The 21174-nt window shown below is 54.4% G+C and overlaps 1 protein-coding gene across 2 annotated transcripts in view; it reads right to left on the bottom strand.

Annotated features, from left to right (window-relative positions):
• Positions 1 to 21174, bottom strand: part of FBLN5 (fibulin 5) — a gene marked incomplete at its 5' end in the record, with an annotated part of 70288 nt that overhangs the window by 12154 nt on the left and 36960 nt on the right. For both annotated transcript variants that reach the window (XM_081097413.1, XM_081097414.1), the window contains 3 exons: positions 2403 to 2522; positions 6218 to 6334; positions 9466 to 9588. In XM_081097413.1, the coding sequence (XP_080953539.1) occupies positions 2403 to 2522; positions 6218 to 6334; positions 9466 to 9588 (360 nt within the window). The remainder of the gene's footprint in view (positions 1 to 2402; positions 2523 to 6217; positions 6335 to 9465; positions 9589 to 21174) is intronic.

Raw genomic sequence — 21174 nt, 5'->3', positions numbered from 1 at the left:
GTACCAGGCACCCAGTTAAATGCGTTACCTGCCTCATCTGATTTAATCCTCACCTCAGCCCTCGGAGGCGGTGCTATTAGTAGCCACGCGTTACAGGGAAAAACTGAGGTTCCGTAACTTACTCAATTCACAGATAATGACTAACCAGTAAAGTGGGGATCTGAACCCAGCCAGCCTCCAGATCCTATACTTGTCAACACAATTCTGTAAGGTCTCCCTGAGTCGATCATACTGGAGACTTAAAATGGATGGGCTTGGGGAGTCCTGAGGTTGGGGGACATCCCCCGAGCAGGGTGAGCTCCTGTGCAGAGGAGATGGTAGCACCCCTCCCCCCCTCCCACCAGGCAGCAAGGGGCCGTAACAGACACACTCAGTGTATCTTAGGGTTTGCAATCCCCAGACCTAAGAGCTGAAATACGAGCCCAGTTTCTGGCAGGGAGCATGCAGAGGAGGCTCTTCTCATTCATCCACCTGAAAACCCACCACGGTTTCCGGGATCAGCTGGGCTTCCCAAATCCCCGAGGGACAAGGGAACACGGCTAGGAAGGGTCTGGTGCCGCATGGAGGGGCCACACTGGCTGTGATAATAGTGAGGGTGACATTTCCTGGGGAAAGTGATTAGCAGAGAAAGGGGGTAAGTAGAAGAGACAGGACATAAATTGTGTGTCACAATGCTATCCGAAGCCAGCCCTAAAGCCCTCAATCTCCGGGGGTCATGGTCACTCTAAGGAACACGGGCATCCTGGTGGATGTGGAGAAGCTGGCCATTTTAGGTGAAGCCAGGCAACGGAAAACCCCTGCCAAACCACCGAGGAGGTACACTGCTGGAAAGGCCAAAGGTCTCTTGCACGTGAACCTGCAATGGCACTTAGCTACACCAACATGTCTATCCTGGTGACCACCCCCTGAGGGTGTTTGTTTTTCAATGAATGAGGATACTGAGGCGCAGGGAGTGACCTGGCCAGGGCAAGCACTACACAGTAGAGCCAAAATTTGAACTCAGCTCTGTCTGGCTCCACCACACCGCCTCTGCGGATGGGAAAAAACCCCTGCGGACGTGCAAGGAACTCTAGAGACACAGCTGACCCCATCTCCTGATGCTAACCCTCCCACCAATTACTTCCTTGGCCCAGATGCCCCAAGGAGTGCCATGCGGGAAACGGAAATCTCAAAAGAAAGTAGCTTTTCATGCCTGAGGGTATTTTATTACCGTTTCTGGGCTGACATTTAATGGGTGGAAGGCTCCCTGTCACTGCCTACTCGCTGCCCTGGCTCTCCTGGCCCCTGGGAGAGGAGCTCGTTTGTTTCAGGGAACTCTGTCCCCAGACACTCCAGTCCCGAGTGGCGCTATCACACAGTCCCATCTCGACCCGGGGCACTTCCCGTCACAGTGAGACCCAGGATTAGGAAACGTTCCATCCTGCGAGACAGAAAGGTTTTCACGCCCTCGGGCATGGCAACCACTGGTTTTTGAAAAATACAGTGAAGCATCATTAATTCGGCCTGTGCTGGTTTACCACTGATGATGATGATGATGATGATGCCAAAAGTGATGGGTTGGGGCTTAATTCAACATTTACCAAACAAGGGGGAGGGGGGAGGGGAGAAAGAAAAGAAGGAAGAACGAAAGCAAGAGCTGTGCATGGCTCTGTGCAGGATGCTAATATAGGAGTACGATGCGGTCCCTGTTTTCAAGGAGTTGACAAGAGTTGACACGTTTCTTACTGCAAGGGCTAAGAAGAAAATTAGGACAGAATCCACCGTCCAGCATGGGCAGAGCACCAGCTTCTTACTGGGCTTGGAAGGGACTTATAAAACGCTCAACTAAGCCGTCACATCTATGTCCTCACAACAAGTTAAGGGCTCATGCATTCGCTGTTCCACCATTTGCGCATTGATCTGGCAACTACTTATTTCATGCACGCTAGGTGCCAGGCCTGGAGCTGGGCACCGAGTGTTTGCAGAGATTTTAGAATTTCTCAGTGTTTGCACTCACATGCATGACCTCATTCTCTCCACAAGCCCCTCCTGACCCAACCGTATGAGACAGACCATTGTTCCTGGGCCACTGCCCTGTGTCAGCACCGTCTGTGCTCTCCCCAGGACCTGGGTCACTGCTGGGTGAGGACAGAGAACTCACACCAACGTGCAAACTTGGGTGACCCCTCTCCCTCTTCGCCCCCAACTCAGACTCTGACAGGCCGCCCCATTGGTTTTGGCATTTGGCCTCACACCACCTTTCCGGAAGTGACTCGTCCCTGTGTTGTGTGGTTGTGTCCCAAACTGGAGATGTTTCTGGGCAATGAGAGGAAACACCTGTGAAGGAAGCCCTGGCCCGCCACCCCTCACCCCTGCGCCCCTAGGACAGGTGGAGGTCTTCAGGACTAAATAAAACCCATTACCACTGCAACGAACTCCGTCATCCTCGAGTTCATATCCTGGGTCACAGCGGCAGATGAAGGAGCCGTAGGTGTTGACGCAGGTCTGCACACAGGGGTTCTCCGCTGCACACTCATTCACGTCTGTGAAAAGCCAAAGTGCGTCACTGACCGTTCCCAAACAACGAACCAGGCAGATAAACATGCACTGGCAACACCATCTGCTGTCCCTGGGGGGCCAGGTCCACGGGCCGTGAGGTTCTCCACCTGGGACCTAGCAGACTGAGAAGTTGGCCCCCAGAAGTGTTCACTGAAGAATCAGGGGCTCCACCCATAGGTCCTCCTGGAGTCACGCAGGGGGAAGGGTAGAAACAACATGTATACACATCCTATACATGTGCGCACATGTACGTGTTTATACCTCCTAGGAAGTCCGCTCTCCAAGGTCACCAACAGGAATTTCTAGGCAATTCTGCTCTTTCCCGCACCTGCCACATTCCATTCCCAATGAACTCTGCCCTCACCCCCGCTGACGTTGACATTTCAGGTAAACACACAAATAACTGTGACAATTCTAATAATAACTCTACTTATTACTGCTGTGGAATGAATTGTGCCCCTTCTCAGCCCCCCCTCTTCCCCTCCAGCCAAGTTCAAGTTGACGTTGGTTGACGTTGAAGCCCTAACTTCCTATGTGATGGCATTGGGAGCTGGGACCTTTAGGAAGCACTTAAGCTTAAGTGAGGTCCTAAGGGTGGGGACCTCCTGAGGGAATTAGTGCCCTCATAGAAAGAGACACCAGAGACTTGCTCTTGCTCTTTCTGCCGGCTGAGGATTCAGAGAGAAGCTAGCCATCGACCAGCCAGGAAGAGCGCCCACGAAAGCCCCTGGCCATGCTGCCCACCGCCCCACCCCCCGATCTTGTACGTCCAGCCTCAGGACCTGTGAGAAAATAAATTTCTGTTGTTTCAGTCCCCCAGTCTATGATAGTGTGTCCACCCGAGTTGACTGAGACAATGATGCATAAATAACATCACTGATAATCACAGAATCTCAAGTTCACGGAATCCTCACAACAACCCTGCTCTAGGGCCACAGCCCCAAGTTCAGTAGGTTAAGGCGAGGACCACAAAGGGGTGTAAGGAAACTGTTAGGGATGATGGAACGTTCATTATCTTGAGTGTGGTGATGGGTTCATGGGTGTATACCTATGTGGAAGTTCACAAAATCACGTTCCTTGAACCATGCAGTTCATTGCACGTCAGTTATACATCAACAAGATGGTCACGGTTGTGTTAAGGCTGAGAGATGTACCCCAATCCCCAAGCTAACAAGGGTGCAGTTGTGACTGGAACAGGAGTTAAGGGTCTTTCCCTAAAACCCAAGACTCCTTCTGCACAGCTGACGGAGACGGGGAGGAGGACTGGGGAGCCCCCTCCTGCGCTAGCATTGGCTGCCCAGCTTAAAGCACTCTCTCTCCCATGCTCTTTATGCCGATGACCAACGTCCCAGCCGAGAGAACTTCTGTCCTCTTCAAACGTCCCGGCAACCCTCTTAAGGCTCTGAACAGAGATGTGAGTGCTTTCAGAGTTGAAAGCCTTCCCAGTGAGTAGCTTTGAGAAGCTATTCTTAAAGGGGAGGGATAATTCCGTGCCCAGATACTTCCTGCTTCCTGGAACCCCTCGGAGCATTTTAGAGAAAGAAAAATAATAGTCGGCTATGTAGGGTAGGTCCAGTGAGATACCCGTGTCCCCTGGTGCCCATGGGGGTTTGGAGGCTCTCCGCCCGGGGGGCCAGGAAAACGTGGTGGCGCCGGGCTGTGGAGGCAGGTTCAGGCAGGATGGCGCTAGTGAGCATTAGGGCTGGCACTAGTGGCTTCCAGCCAGACGCCGGCACACGGAGATGAGCAGACTCCAGTCCCACCCTCTCTCTCAGCTGTTTCTGCAGAGCAGCAGGACCCAAAGGATCCTGCCCCCGGGAACCCTGGCTGCCCTTTCCTGCCAGCCCAGGAGCCACACATGTCCAAACGCCCTCTGGGTCCCGTGGGAACAGACGGCAGCCGCTCCACTGCTGGGCAGGAAGGCCGGGCCCTTCGTCTGCGCTCAGCTCTGCCACCACCTGGCTGAGGCACTGGCCAAATTGCTTAACCTCTTGGCTCCTGGATTTCCTCGTCTGTGCAGAGAGCCACACACACCTGCCCTGCCTCCCTCGTCCAGGCCATTGTTGGGATTCAGTGAAATGAACGGATGGGACAATGCTTGGAAGAGGGCAGAGCACACTTCCTCGCACGAGGTGTTAGAATGACACAAGCCCGTGCAGTTGGGAACATTCGTGTCACCAGCGGGCCCAGCTGATGCAACATCCCAGTGGCCCAGTGCCCGTGTCCAGGCCTGGGTGCTGTGCCTGCTGCCGGACTTGGCACCGCCAGGCGTATTATCTGCTCCTTGTCACAGGCCCGGCCCTGAGAGGCTCAAGGACACATGGGACTTTGGCCTCTGCTGCGCCTGGCTGTTCCTCAGGGGGTGTCGGGTGCACCAAGCCAGACTCGGGGGGCAAGGGGGATAAAGAAGGGGGCCTGGGCTGGCACGTCCAACCCCCAGCCTTGGCATGGAGACGCCTGGGTCTGCCCTGAGCTGCTTATCACAGCGGCAAGGGAGCCAGGCGCCTGCTCCCACTCCAGGGACAGGGGAGGGCCCTTGCTCTATCGGCCCCTCAACCGCCCAGCCCCGTCTCCACTCCCAGAAGAAAATGACCTCTGCTGGCGAGAGGAGCCTTGTTGGAACAATCAGCAGAACCAGCTCTGGACGGGAGACTTCCAAAGAGTCCAGGATCACGCTCTTTAAGGCCATGCCTTCCTGTTTACCCAACGATTTAAATGCGATTAAATGGAGACATAATATCCTCCAACTAGCTGGCCAGAAGCCCGCCAGCCAGGCCTCTGGTGGTGTGACAAGGAAATGGGCCCTGCGAAACCTGGTGGCAGCTCCAGACAAAGACCTCATTCTGAGTCCCCGGCACTGCCTCCACCCTGGACGGAGCAGCTGCCAGGGCCCGGAGGCCCCGGCCGGGGGCTGGGGCGGGCGGGGAGCCGGCAGCCAGGCCAGGCCAGGCGGGACCTGCACTAATTCCTCGAATCTTAAGTCCCCAATTCATTTCCTGAGCAGGAGAAACTGGCAGATGGAAACCACAATAGGCACGGAGATTGTTTTTCTTACTTATCAGTGCTCGAAGCGATCATGTGAAAACCAGAAAATGCGCCTGTTTCGTCCCGTTTCTGTGAGGAATGCTGAGTGGTAGGGGACGTGACCGCCGCCACCAGACTCTTTGCTAAGTAACAGGCCCTCCTGGCATGGGCTGAAGGGGAAACTGTAACACGAGGCATCAAAATTGTCCATGAAACCCCTGCATAGAGTGTGCGTGTTTATTTCGCCATTCATCAAGGGTCAGGTCAGGCGTTCTTTCCGACCACCCCACTTTGGCCCAGGAATTGGACTTAGGCTACAGGATATGCAAGAACGTTTCTGATGAGCCAAGAAAGCCGGCAAGGCTGCTTGCTGCTGGACAGCAGACAGAGGAGCCAGCCCATGAAACCGTAGCTCCCAGCTGACGGATGGCTGCGCTTCTCACTCCAGCAATGCCCAGAGCACTCCCTGACATGCACCATGCAACCTCCATTCAGGTCTCGGGTTTCCGTAAGCAAGGAGATGCTCGGGCAGTGACACTGGGCGGACAAGCGCTTTAACAGCGCGGCCTCTCCCACCCGCAGGAGCTGTCAGGCTCGGCAGAAGACAGCCTCTCGTGTTTCACTGCGTGTTCGAGTTACTGTTCACGTCGCATACCTTGGCAAGACCTTCCATCCTCGTTGAGGGTAAAACCAGGGTTGCAAGTACAGGAATAGGATCCAGGAACATTCGCACACAGCTGCTGGCAATAGCCATAGCGACATTCATCAATGTCTGGAAACAGAAACACGCAAGGTAAGACATTTCTTCTCCACCGCAATGCCCCCCGCCTCTTCTGCAGAGAGAGCTCGAAGGGAAGCCAAGACCGTACCTACTAAGTGTCAGGGCTGGTGACACTCTCTGGATGCCAAGGCTCGATCTCCCTATAATCCTCCCCACCCCATCTTGGTCCCATGAACACCTGACCCTATCTTGAAAGTTGTAGAGGACGATTTTGCTTAGAGTGGGCAAAATGGCTGCTCAGATTTTATCCACGTTAAGAGTCCACTTTAAGATTGTATATAAGCGGGACACATTAGCTCAAAGTGTAAGAAGAATCTATAGCCTCGCTCCAATAGACTCCTCACCAGCTCCATCAACAATGACCATGCCCAGGTGTCAGGAACAAGAACAAGTGTGGGGGAGGATGAGCTGGTCGCACTGCAGTCTGGAGACCCACAGATCCAGTAACACCAGGACTCCGGAGCTCACCAGGGATCTCCTCCTTGCACTAGAGTGGACATACAACTCTGGCTAAACACATCTCTGCCAAGCCACGGCTGGTCTTTCCTGAGCAAGCCGCTCTGCAAATGAATGGATCCTTTTAGCAGAGTAGGCAATCTGACCTCCCTGCCAACATGGACCAGTCCATGGGGAGCCTAGTGTCCCTGGGGAAGCACTTCTCAACCCCCCAAGTTCATGGGCTGATGGGCTGGAAAATTCACTCCTGTGAGATAAGATGTCTTGAATGAAGCCTACAGGTGGAGACAAAGTCCTCACCTATACAAGCACCTGCTGTGACCGAATGATCTGACTGTATCTGTAACTGGTTATCTCATCTCCACTTCCCTCTAAACCAGTGGTTCTCAACCGTGGCTGCACATTAGAATCACCTGGGAATCTTTTTAAAATCCTGATTTCTGGGCCTCATCCTCCGGAAATTCTGTTTCTTTGTTACTAATGTTGTGGCCCCACCCCATAACTAAGAAACAGAATTGACACCAGCACAGTGACACCAGCGCAGCCCCCAGCCCCTCCTTTTTCTCCAAAAGCAATGTCTCCAAAGGTGCACAGAGGGGGCAGTGGACATGGCTATGGAACTTGTGTCTTAAAGAGAAAGAAAAAAGTTTGGCCTGAGGATGGCAAGCGTTCAGCCACAATTAGGATGTGAAGTGCATGTGGCACCGGGCAAACCTGTCAGGCCTCCAGGAGCCCCTCCCAAAGCTGCACACTCAGGGGCCAGGCACCACCCGCCCAGGCAGAGGAATGTCCCAGTGTCTGGCCACCCTCAGGTCAGAGGGGTTTCCTCTCTATCATCCATCCAGCCTGTGTGTCCCCAGCACCCGATCCTCTCTTGCGCCCCCTGGTGGTGGAAAGTAACTGGACTGAAGACCAGGAGGTGGGTTTAGACCTAATTCACTTTGTCCAAAATGTCCCTCCGCTTTTGAGTCAGTTTCCAACTGCATAAAAGTTGAATGACATAATATCGAACGTCCCGTCCAGCTCTGAAATTCTACATATTAAGTTCCTGTACAAACAACTCACAATGATGTGCTTATGTTCAAAGCAGCGGCATCAAATTTTCCATAATAGCGGAGGTTGGTTAAAATGCACAGCGACCATCACATTCACACATGCCGTGTGCAGCCAGCTCTCTGGTGCATGTCTGGAAAGGGGAGCCCCGCCAAGTCTAGGCTGGCTTATCGGGCCCCCAGGAGGCCGCAGACAGGGCCCTGGGGCCGACCTAAACGCAGTCTCGATGGAGAGAGACTTGGAAAAAAGAACCTTCTTTTTCTGTTTCCATGATGTCGTGTGGATTTGTTTCTCAGCTCCTCCAGGGCTGACTTTGGGGCAACAGGACGGTGTCTCAGAGAATTGAACCTGGCAGGGCTTCTCCAAGAAAACAGCATAGAAATCACACCCCAGAATAGAAATTGAACTGACAGCGAGAGATGGCTATGAATTCATTCACTTGGCGAGACCGAAAACTACAGGGAAAGAAAGGAAAATAACCCTCCAGTGAAAATAAACAGAGAGACCATAGAGCAGATGCCAACTGCAAGCAACGAAATTCTCAATTGGGACGGCTGGCTCCTTCACAGTAAAAAGAAAGACCAGCCAGTGGGGTGGGCATGTGGGGTGTGGGGCAGGCATGATGGGGTGTGGGGCGGGCATGATGGGGTGTGGGGCGGGCATGATGGGGTGTGGGGCGGGCATGATGGGGTGTGGGAAGGGCATGATGGGGTGTGGGGCAGGCATGATGGGGTATGGGGTGGGCATGATGGGGTGTGGGGCGGGCATGATGGGGTGTGGGGTGGGTATGATGGGGTGTGGGGCGGGCATGATGGGGTGTGGGGTGGGCATGATGGGGTGTGGGGCGGGCATGATGGGGTGTGGGGCGGGCATGATGGGGTGTGGGGTGGGCATGATGGGGTGTGGGGCGGGCATGATGGGGTGTGGGGCGGAGGTGGGGTTCGCGCAGGATCTCCTGCCCCACGCGGGAGAGCTGGAACTTGCCTGTGGCTGAGCAGTGTGCCCTTCTCTTAGTATGATTTCTAACTAGGACAGGTTAACTCTCTCCTCCGCATTTCCTGCCTTGGACATAAACGCCCTGAAGGCGGGAAGAAGGTGTAGGTAAAATCAAACAGGAGCCTTTCAAGTAAATCAAAAAATTCAGACGCTGACATGGCGGAGATGGTGACAACTGATTTCAAAAGGTGGTGTGGCCCTGGCTGGTATGCTCCATGGTTAGAGTGGCGGCCTGCACACCGAAGGGTCGCAGGTTCAATTCCTGCTCAAGGGCACTTACCTCGGTTGCGGGTTCATTCCCTGGCCCCAATCAGAGCATGCAGGAGGCAACCAATCAATGTGTCTCTTGCACATCAATGCTTCTCTCTCTCTCACTCTCTTTTTACTTCCCTCCCTCTGCCTCCCTCCCTTCCATTCTCTGTAAAAATAAATGGGAAAATATCCTCTGGTGAGGATTAACAACAACAAGAAGAAACACAGTGGTACTGAAACATGTAAGCTCATAGCCTTGTACTTCCCCCCGCCCCCTGCAAAGCCCACCCAGCGATGCCCATTTCACAGTGACCCTGGCAACCACTCACTTCCAAGAGTCCCCGTGAGCCCCCGAGAGCTGTTACCTAAGCACTGGCCTTCCAGGAGCCAGTAGCCGTCGGTGCAGGAGCAGGTGTACCCTCCTTCGGTGTTGATGCAAATCTGGGTGGGGTTGCACTGATGGGAATCCGTTGCACACTCGTCCACATCTATAAAACAAACAGATTCCGAAGAATGTTACCTCCATCTGTGTAGGGCCCCGGTGCCACCAGGGGTGCCAGCTGCTTGCTAGTCTGGCTGGGGGGCAGTTGATCACATTCCTGGGTTCTACCCCAAAAGATGGGGCCACCTCCAGATGGGTGCCTCTGGGAGACACTGGCCTTTCGTGGAGCTAGTCTGCTGCCCAGAAATCCACCAAGGGAAATGGCCAAGAAGGGAACACACATCCGTGGCTCTTTTCCGCCGCCCTTGCCCATCGTTTTCTGCAAGCAGGTCACCCTGACAATAACCATTACTAGATTTAGAAATGCATTTTGTTTTGGCTTCTCCTTTCACCTGTTATGTGGGGGTCTTTTGGGGTCTCTACTGTGTGCGCGGAGCTATGATACCTCTGCCAGAGGAAGCTTGGAATCGAGTCACTGGATTGGATCCGTCCATGAACATCTTTCGGTCTGAGGTTCCTGCCCCTTCACGATGCTTCATGGAGCCCCCAGTGCTCCCTCCTCTCCTGCAGCTGACCTCTGTGCCCTCTGCCCACACCGGGCTTGTCTACACCGTTTCATGCCCATCGCTGTCTGTCTGTCTGTCTGTCTGTCTGTCTGTCTGTCGTCACTTGTGTCTAAGGCAATCCCGTCTTCATTGAGAGCCTCGAAGCATAAAGACCAAGCTGTAGTCATATTTCTCACGACACCCGGTGGACACATTCAGCCTCAAAACGGTTTCGACTGAAACAAACCCTTCTTTCCCGTCTCCCATGCTGTGTTTTAGGGAGAGCATTCAGATCCTATAACACAGTGGTCGGCAAACTGCGGCTCTCGAGCCATTTGCGGCTCTTTGGCCCCTTGAGTGTGGCTCTTCCACAAATTACCACGTGCGGGTGCGCACATACAGTGAGAAGTTGACCTAAAACTTTAAGAAAAGTTTATTAAGTTAATTTTAGGGAACGTTGTGGAGTGAAAGAAGATGTAGTGTCGAGGATTGAGAAAGGTATGTTGAGATGGTTTGGACATATAGAGAGGATGAACGAAAGGAGATAGACAAAACTAGTATACAAGACGAGTGTGCATGGGAGAGTTGGAAGGGGTCAACCTCAGCGAACGTACCTCAGTCAGACTGAGGACGTTTTTAGCAAAGGCCAGCTTAGGAGCACCCTAAGTAAGTTAATAACAATGTACCTACCTATATAGTTTAAGTTTAAAAAATTTGGCTCTCAAAAGAAATTTCAATCGTTATACTGTTGATATTTGGCTCTGTTGACTAATGAGTTTGCCAACCACTGCTATAACGGGACCTTCTGACCCCGCCCTCTCCCTTGACCTCAAGCCCTGGCTCCACCTGGCCTCACCCCAACGTCTTTCCTCCTGCCTGTCCTGCCCTGGCCTGTCTGTGCCTTCTGCCCCCTCATCACTGCAGTTCCTCCGCCTCCCCCAGCGGCCACCGCACAGTTGGAAATAACACTGGGAGCGGCAGTTCGCTGGGCTGTGTAGTGTGCTGGGCCCGCACAGATGTTAGTGTATTTATTCTCACACTCGCCCTGCCGATGGGCTCATCATCCCTATCCTACAGACGGGAAAACTGCACAGGAGGAGCTCACAAGCCCAGCCGAGAGCTCAGCCCAGGCCCCCCTGACTCCAAGCCCACCCTGTGCAGGCTAACAGAGGCCCTTCTGCCCCAGGGCCTGGCAGGGTCAGGAGGGGAGGGAGCTGGCGCACCTGGCAGGGGGACCACACTGAGCTGTTGCTGCCTTTTCCTGCCTCTCCTAGAGAAGTGTCTGACTCTGAATGTTGCCTACTGCAGACTGTGGTGGGAGTGGGGGGCACCGGGGGCCCCTCAGTGGAAGCTCCCTGAGGACAGGGGTCTTCCGTGATGGGCCTGTTCCGCTGTGCGCTCAGGGAGAGATGACTGATTCAGGGAAACACTCGGCCAGGCGAGCCATGGTGTCTTGGGTTCCTGTGACACCAGCACAATCCCCTGCCCACCACAAGTCAAACACCAAGAAACCGATCAGTTCCCACCCGCCAGGAACCGTGTGTCTGGGCCCCGCATGGAGCCAGCCTTCAGTCTCTAGACATGGACAGACTCCAAGAAGCTGGTTCCAAGGTGGGGGCTGCTTCCGCTCCAGCCTCGGTGGCGAGGACCAGCCCAGTTCTCAGCTGCAGGAGCTCCTGCCTCTGCCTCCGGCTCCCCGCCGCTGCACCCCCCCCCCCCCCCCCCCCGCCAGCTCTGCCCACCTAGCCGAGCTTCCCAGGGGAACCGTGAACAAGAGGCTTGGCGAGCAGCCGGGCCTGCTCACATCCACGCTGAAGCTAGGATAATAAATAATGCCACTATCGGCCAGAGCATATTTACATTTTTCCGGAGGGAGTGATGGATGGCAACTGTACCCTGGGAACAACGCTGCCTTAGGAATGTGTGCTCTTTTTCCTGCCCGGAGGGCAATGCGGGGTGAGGGAGACCCAAGGCGAGCAGAGCCATGAGAGAGCCTTGGTGACCGCGAGTTCCCAAGGCTCTGTCTGTCTGTGTAGCTCACACGCACGCCACGTGCCCGCAGGGCCCCACAGGGAAGACCAAACACTTGCAAGTGGACCCGACTGGGCTCAGAAGGGCGGGCGGGGGCCTATGAGTGCACGTGTGTGTATGCACGTGTGTATATGCACGGCCACACAGGCACAGGCACAGGCAAGGCAATCCAACCAAGACACACAATCTTTGAAGTTCATTTTAAAAAAAACACTACCATTTTTACTGAGTTAAAGAATTAACTCATTTCTGTTGATGTATGCTCAAGGAACTAATTTGTAACGTTCGCTACCTGATTGAATGGACTGTCAATATAAATGGATTTTGAGAACTGAAGTGCCTGGAGCAAGCATGTCAAACTCGCGGTCGGCGGGCCACATGCCTCATTAAATGCGGTCCACCGGCCGTGAGTTTGACATGCTTGCCCTGGAGTTTTGGGTGGAGGGTGCATCCCATCTTTGTATCCACAAAACACACGTGGTGTAACGCTGTGTCCATAGTAAGTGCTCAGTAACTGTTTGGTGCGAGGATGAATGAACGCATGAACTGCAAGCATGAATGCCTCTAGATCACGGACAAATGCGTCCCAGACAGCTTGCTACCAGGCCCGTTCTGGGTTGTGGACAGGAAACACAATCAGCCCCGCCGAAAACCACCGTCGGCCACACGCCCTGGCGGCGGCCACGCGGAGGGCTCCACGCGGGGCTGGAGGGCCCACCACACATTCCAGCTCACAGCCGAACTGCTTACATTCAATACATTCGACTTAAATAACAGAAGGAAAAATACGACGCATCACTCCAAGGACATTCTTTGGCAAAGCGTCCGCTCTGCACAGTGGAAAGGCGCGCCCTGCGGCAACCTGAGTAGGTGTCGGTAGCCCTGGGCGCGCGCGGCCCGCTGCTTCCTTTCCTTCTTGTGTGATATTTAGGAGGAGGCTCCTAAGAGAAAAGCTGCTGGGTTCATTCAGGCTTCTGTTCACTCCGGCTCTCACCCAGTCTTCGTGCTCGTGTGTGTGTGTGTGTGTGTGTGTGTGTGTGTGTGCATCCTCCCAAACCTCCAGGTCACTCGGGAGAGCTGGCATCGAGCACAGTCCCTCCATCTGGACTAGTCCCCAAAGCAGCTTTTGCTGAGAGCCCTTCTGCCCGCTCCCTGCTCCCTCCCGAGAGCTCCGCCTGGGCAGCTGCCTGGGCACGTGGAGGATTGCACCACAGCAGCTGTGGCCCGTCTCTCCCCAGGTGGGCATCCTCCACCCGCCGTCCGGGCGACCAGCACCCTGGCCCCTGGAGGAAGGAGCCTGCTGACTCCTCCAGAACCTGCAGCTGCGAGCACCCAGCACGGCACCCGCCCAGGAACGAATCCTCCCGGGCGTGAGCAGCCCAGCTCTGCTGGCCCACGCGGCTGTGTCTGAGCTGTCATCCTGTGCCGACGTCCCTTCAGTGAAAGCAACTGCTGACTTAGTCATCGACACAGCCCACCGCATCCCTGATGGCCCAGGAGGCCACGGGCAGAAGTGGGCTCCGGGCCTCGGGATAGCGGGCCGTCCATCAGGGACACGTCCAGGGTTCATGCCACTGGCTGGGTCTCACGTCCCCCTCCAGACAGCAGCTTCACGTGGGCAGGTGCGTGAAGGCGGGTGAATAAAGAACGACCTTCCAGTCCAGTCACGGCCTCACGGAGGCACCAGATGGAGGGACCGGCCTCCGGTCATGAGGACACACGACCCAGCAACCTGGGACAACAAATGAGGGGTCTTCCAGGCTGACTCGAGGGGCAGGCGGGCGGGCCGCGGGCCACAGAGACACCTCGGAGCAGGCGTCTGAGGGAAGCGAGCGGTGAAGGGCAGCCGTCTGTCGGATGAACTCTCGGGACCTCCTGGTACCAGGCCCCATGTCCTTCCTGGAGTGGGCGGGTCCTGAGAACACAGCACACAACCCACGTCTCGGTCCCGTATGAAACTGAGGGCTCCGAGGGCAGTCCCAGTGCTAACTCGCGGTTGTTGTATCCACATCTCCACAGGGAGGTGGGGCAATTAACGTGCTGACGTAAATGTGTTGGGCTATAACTCCTCTGTGTGTGTATGCCAGCTGTTCATTGTAGTTGAACGTGTATATGTACATCTGAATGTATATTTCATCATTTACTCCTCTACGTTGAAAGGAAAACACTTAAACTGCTTTCCTAACACCAATTCTAATCGAAATAAAGTGTCCTTCAAAAACTGTACGGAAAAACACAACCAAGCAGGAACTAGTGGCTCCTTCATGCCCGCAGGGAGCACACTTCCTAGGCCCTGAGCCCAGCACCGAAGCACAAGAGGGAAAACAAACAAACTAACTAACAAAAACAAAGGGCTGAGTCTCCCCAGAAAGGACGGTGGGGAAAAACATCAGAGCTTGGGGGGCAGGCAGAGCTGGGTGTGCGGCCAGGCTCCTGCACGTAGTACCTACGCATTCCCGAGCATCATTCCCTCTGACCTCCTCAGGTGTCCTGCAAAAGAGAGCGGGCGGCCTGCCTCAGCGGCTGCCCCGAGAGGTCATCCATGAATGTGTCCACCGGTCCCACCACCACTGCCTGGCACACAGTAGGTGGCCGGGACACTGTGTCCCCTTCCCTGGCGCGGGGCTGTTTCTAGCACCCATGAGAGGTTGGGGCAGCGGGGCTGCCGCCTCCTGCAGGCTCTGTTCTGCAATTCACCAGAGACACCGAAATGACAGGCGTGATCCGCTCTGTGGTTCAACCAGAGCCAGAGCCGTCTCCCCCCCAAGCCCAGACACGTGTCAGGAGGTTGGGACAAGACGTGCACAAAGGCCGGAGCGTTCCCTCCCGGGGTCTCGGGGTCCCCGCTGCACTGCGGCATCTCTGGGTCCATCTCTGGTCCCACGGGGGTCTGATCCGAAAGCCCGGGCGCATGGGTGTCCGACTGCATTCCACAGCCGAACATGATCACCCTTTGCACAGTCTGATTCTCCCCTCTTCCTGTGTCTCCTCTTCCCCTGTGAACAGCAAAGGGTTGACTTTGCAAGCCCGTGTCCACAACCTCAGCTGAACGTCTCTGCCGTCTGCCAAGAGGAAACATTCTCACTGGGCGCCGGTGGGAGAAACGTCCCCGAGAATGCGGACAACTACACCTTCCCAAAGGCCTCCACGGGGCCTTTTTTGGACGCGGCACCAATCATTTCCTTGGTAGTAAATTTTTACCCAGTGAAACAACATGTTTTCCCAGCCCGATTTGGTTCCTTCCTCGCTCCAGCTAACGGGGCTTGATAAGCAAGAAGAACATAACAATGGCACATTCCTACGTCTCCGCTTGAAGCCAGTCTCGGGTCTGCTGCTGAGCTGGGCCGGGGCCATTTTTTCGGCGAGACAAGCCGGGCCAAGGCTGGAAGCCACACAGGGCCTACTTCCCAAACACCTGCTTAATTAAAGACCTCAGCGTTGGAGAACTCGCTCGACGGATTCCCAGGACATCTGCACTCCATGTGTCTGTGGGTCCCGGGCGATCGTCAGAAACCACATCGTTCTGTGTTTACGGCATGTTTCCGAGCGCTTGACAGGACGCATAGGGTACAAAGCTTGCCGGTTCTGTACCTCCATTGGGGCAACAAATACGTGGTCCGTTTTCCAACCCACAACAAGACTATCCCTTCCTTTGGACGGCGAAACCGGCTGGAATGCAGGTCCCCACCTCGCCGCCCTGAATTCTACTTTTCTCTCCGTAGTAAAGTGAGAGCCTGGAGGGGAGGCTGAAGGGCCCCTTCTTGCCCTGACCTTCTATGGAAACAAACGCTCCGCTAATGGGGACCACATTGCTGGTTCCTGAGTAATGATTTTCAGCCCGAGTGCTCAGTAAACATCAGCTGACGCTGTCGCTCTCGGCCGGCCGGGCAGCGAGCTGGCCCCCTGGGCCTTGCTGTGCGTGAATGGTCCCGGCCACGCGAGGCGGGTGTGGCGAGAGGGAGCTGACAGATCGATTCCTTCTTGAGCATCACGCAGCCAGACGCCCCGAGAGGAGGAGGACGGGCTGCTCGATGCCAATCTAGACCCGGCATTTTTTTACTTAAAGGGTGTGAGGCTTTGGTCATAATTGTGACTGCAGAGCAAACAGACCATCCCTTTTGAAGGGAGGACTCTCAGAGCCCAGCAGTCTGCAAAGCTCCAGCTCTTCAGTCCTGCCACCTCCCTGCAGGTTCCTCCCCCGCAGCCTGACCTCCGGGCTCCATTCTCATGTCCCGGCCTGTGATGTCCTTGTCCCCATCCCCACACCCTCTTCTCCACGCCGTCTCAGCGAATGGCGCCACTGCGTTTCAGTCATCCTCACATTGCCCCTCCCCACACTCCCTGCTCTCATGCAGTTCTTCTGGAAACCTTGCAAATCCCCCTCCTTCTCCCCCTCCTCCCCCACCACCACCCCCAAAAGACTCCAAGGCCTGACTTTGCCCTAAATGACTGAAGTAACTTTGCCTCTCGTCTGCTGGTCTCCAGTGACTCCCCCAGGAAAGTGCACTAAACACACAGAACCATCCAAGGCACAGGGGAGATCGTGTGGCTCTCAGAACTGTGTGTCGCCTCCTTAGAAAGCTCAGGGCTTTGACACCTGGGCCGCGCAGGGCATCAAGGCGGCTCCACACTCACACGCGCGCTAAGCACACGCAGTTTCCGAGCGCTCCACACGGCAGCACGCAACTCGGGGTGTGTGGTTCCGCCCCCTGCACTACACCGAGAGCTTCCAGAAAGCAGGGCTGGGGCCTGCTCACATCTGTGTCCTGAGCAGCGAACAGTGCCTGGCAGGGCAGAGCGCAGAAGTGAACTTCATTGGAAATGAAGGTGCTTCGTTCGTGGGCTTCTCTGAAGGTGAGAGGGGAAGGCAGGGAAGCCACGGACATTGGAGGAAAAAGTCCAGCCACCCACCTCTTTTGTGGCCCGTGGCCCGTATCACACTCCCCTGGGACACTCCCCTGGGATGAAGGATGTGAGGGACGCAGCTCTGGCCCCACAGAGCCTCGGGCCCGAGCTGGCAGGGCCTGGGGCCTTGCTCCCATCCCTGGGCGATCTGAGCATCCTCACCCCCAGAGGCCTCCTCCCACCAGGTGCTGGGCCTGGTGGAGCTGCTTCCTCTTTCCTCCCAGACGAGGACGAAGCTTATTCTTAGCAACCGAGGAGGGGGACATCAGAGGAGGGCAAAGGCACGCCTTGCCTGGCCTGAGAACGCATCCACAGGACCTCTGAGGGCACCGCCAGGAAACCCGATCCATTTCTCAGGCTCAGCACAACCCCGCAGCCTGGTGCCGGCTGTGAGAAGAGCCAGGTGAGCAAATTTACCGCCAGGAATCAGCCGGCTCAACAAACGTCCCCGGGCAGCCCCTCTCAGAGCAAGATCACAGCATCAGCACCTGTTCTCTTCCCACCCCCGGGATCAGAAAGCCCTGCCACCACTCTGACTCCATCACTAGCCAACCAGGTCCCCTGGAGAATCTCACTGACTTCCTGCACCTGCCTCCTTGTGGCTGAAATGAGGCGACCGTCTCCTGCCCTCCTCGGGCTCGCAGGCCCGTGGGGAGGACAGCTGTGGACACACGTGTGTGGAGGGCACTGCAGAGGGCAGTGAGGACACATAACTGGGAGTGTCCCACATCTGGAGGGTGGGGGTGGGCGGGTCTTGACACTGAACAATGACGTAGGAGAACAGTCCCTTCACATACACCCATTCCTGGAACCCGAAGCCTCTTAGGAAAAAGGAGGGAAGTGACAGAGGGATGGCTCTTTCAACATTACTTAACAAGAAACAGGCCAGCGCCCAGCCAGCATGGCTTGGTGGTTGAGTGTCGACCTATGAACCAGGAGGTCATGGTTCCATTCCCGGTCAGGGCATACGCCTGGGTTGAGGGCTCGATCCCCAGTGTGGGGCGTGCTGGAGGCAGCTGATCAAAGATTCTCTCTCATCACTGATGTTTCTATCTCTTTCTCCCTCTCCCTTCCTTTCTGAAATCAATAAAAATATTTTTTTAAAGAAAGAAATGGGTCAGCAGGAGAAGAAGAAGATGGATATTCATCCTGAGACCGGCCCACTCTGCTGGTCCCCTCTCCTGCCCTCACTCCTTCCTGCTGGTACCATCCACAGCTCCTGCTCCCCGTCTCCAGCAGGTCACCCCAGCAAGTCAGAGAATAACTGCTGAGGCTACAGCTCAAGAGGAGGGCAGACCTCAGGAGATGGCGAGAAGAGGCGACAAACCTATAAGGCCATGGGGGTGGGGCGAGGATGCCAGGGAGAGAGCGGCCCGAGGGTACTGACGCATGTCCGGAGAGTCGGGAAGCCAGGGTCCCACTGCACACAGCACAGGCCTGAAGCAGCCACGCCCGCTCCCGACCACATCTGGGGCTTGGTGAGAGTTGGATTATATCACTTGAACCTAAAATAAATATTTGAACTGACTAAACACTTTTCAGGATTGCGTGCTTACCTGGCTGAAGGAACCAAGGGCTGCCCTTTCCCATCCACCTCTCTGTGGTCGCTAGCAGCTCCTGGATTTTAGTGTGGAAGGCAGAGCGGTGAAGGAGCTACAGGTGGGGCCAACCAACTAATTTACCTGCCAGGCCGCTGTAGCCCTCCCTCTCTCCCACCGGGAGGAGCCCAGTGCCAATAACACAGCTATTCAGGATTCATAGGTGCTGCACACACTAACCATGAGCCATCACTGCTATAGGTCCTAGGGATTCAAAGATAAAGGAGCCATCTCTGCTTACAGTCTAGAGCAGGGGTGGGCAAACTTTTTGACTCGAGGGCCACAATGGGTTCTTAAACTGGACCGGAGGGCCAGAACAAAAGCATGGATGGAGTGTTTGTGTGAACTAATATAAATTCAAAGTAAACATCATTACATAAAAGGGTACGGTCTTTTTTTTTTTTTAGTTTTATTCATTTCAAACGGGCCGGATCCGGCCCGCGGGCAGTAGTTTGCCCACGGCTGGTCTAGAAGGAAACAGATAGGGAGCCAGATCATTCCAATTCCGTATGGTAGGTGCCATGCTGGAGAGAAGGATGGGGTACTTCCCGGAGGAACAGGCTTCCTGGGATAGAAGATATTTGGGTAAATCTAGATGGATGATGTGGCAAAAGCAGCCACCATTGGATTTTGTCCTCCAATAATCCAGTCTCCCAAGTAAAGGTTGCTTTTCAGCTTCCCTTACAGCGACACGTAGCTATGGGACTGCATCCTGGCCAGTGGGTGTAAGTAAAAGTAATGTGTAACAACTTCTGGATCGTGCTTTAGAAAGAAGGAGGGTGTGGTCCCATTGTCACCTCCTGCTGGCTGGGATGCAGGTGTGATGGTGGGAGCTGCAGCAGCTGTATTGGATCCAGAGTGAAAGCCACACATTGAGTTTGGCCAAACCACCCTACCAGTCCTGAATCACCTGCCTCTGGACTATGCCATGAGAGAGAAATAAAAGTCCCTCTTACCTACACCAGTGTGTTGAAGGCCTCTTTGTTATGGCAGCTTAGCTTGTACCCGAATACAAATGAATAGGAGTTAGTCAAAAGGAGTAGATGGAGTGAGGCACGTGCAAAGACATGAGAGGCACAGCACAGCCAGAGCGCGAAGAGCTGTTAACACGAGCAGACGTGTGGGCACACACTGTGAGTACCTGTGGAGGGAAGATCATTTGTAAAAGCAACAGGTGCCAAGCTCAGGAGGCTGGAGGAGAAAGAGATGGAGAATGGGGGCAGCACGAACTGGAAATGGGAAAAGAAAAGAAAGAAAACGAAGAGATGAAACCAATTTAGGCAAAAATTAAAATTACATTTTATGTTTTAATGACTTCTCTGGGTTAGCTTTAATCAGAACCATTTGACTTCCATATTTTTAAAAAGCCACAATAAGGTGAGCCCCTCTCCCCCCTCCCCGCCCCCCCACCCCCCGGCCAAATGTAGACCCTGATTCTAAACAGTTGGGTAAAGCGTCTGCTCAATTGGGTTCCTAGCAAATGCATGTTTGATGAGCATTAGTAGCAGCAGTGAGGAGATTCTAATGAAAACACAATAGAAACAGATGGCCCAAGGTACCTCCCCCGAGACCACGGCATTTCTCTGTGCCCCTCTGCCACAGACATCCTAGAAGTGTCATATACAGTCACTGTTCTGCCTCTGTGCGCGGTCTCTCTCTCTCTCTCTCTCTCTCTCTTTCTCTCTCTCTCTCTCTCTCTCTCTCTCTCTCTCTCTCTCTCTTTCCCCCAGTCCAATCAGGCTCCCATCTCTTCCATTCTACTGCAGCCTCTCTTGTCAAGGTCACCATCAACCTCCACAAGGTAAAATCCAATGGTTCAGGCATCATCCTTGCTACTTCTCAGCAGCATGTGGCACATTCAACCTCCCCTTCTTTTTTTTTAAGACTTTGTTCAGCCCTGGCCGGTTTGGCTCAGCGAATAGAGCATCGGCCTGCAGACCAAAGGGTCCTGGGTTCGATTTCAGTCAAGGGCATGTACCTTGGTTGCAGGCTCCTCCCCAGCCGGGGCCCTGGTTGGGGCTCGTGCAGGAGGCAACCAATCGATGTGTTTCTCTCACATCGATGTTTCTCTCTGTCTTTCCCTCTCTCTTCTACTCTCCCTAAAAATCAATGGAAAAATAGCCTCAGGTGAGGATAAATAAATAAATAAAATAAAGACTTTGTTCCGTAGATTCCCATGATGCCATCCTCTGTCATGTCCATCAACAGATGAGTGGATAAGCAAAATGAATTACATACATACACAATGAAATATCATTCAGCCTTAAAAAGGAAGGACATTCTGGCACCTGCTACCACATGGATGAATTTTTTAAGACATTATACTAAGTAAACTAAGCCAGTCACAAAAAGACAAATTTTGTATGATTTCACTAGTATGAGGTATCTCCAATGGTCAAACTCATAGAAACAGGAAGTAGAATGGTGGTAGCCAGGGGCTGGGAGAACAGAATGGGAGTTAGTGTTGAATGGGTACAGAGTGTTAGTTTTGTAAGAAGGAAAAGCTTGGGAGAGTGGGTGCACAATAACAGGAATGTACTTCACACCACTGAG

This window comes from Myotis nattereri (assembly GCF_964212035.1).
Source record: "Myotis nattereri genome assembly, chromosome: 1".
Lineage (NCBI taxonomy): Eukaryota > Metazoa > Chordata > Mammalia > Chiroptera > Vespertilionidae > Myotis > Myotis nattereri.
Note: the sequence above shows the minus strand (reverse complement) of the source record. Positions and strands in the feature narration are given on the sequence as shown.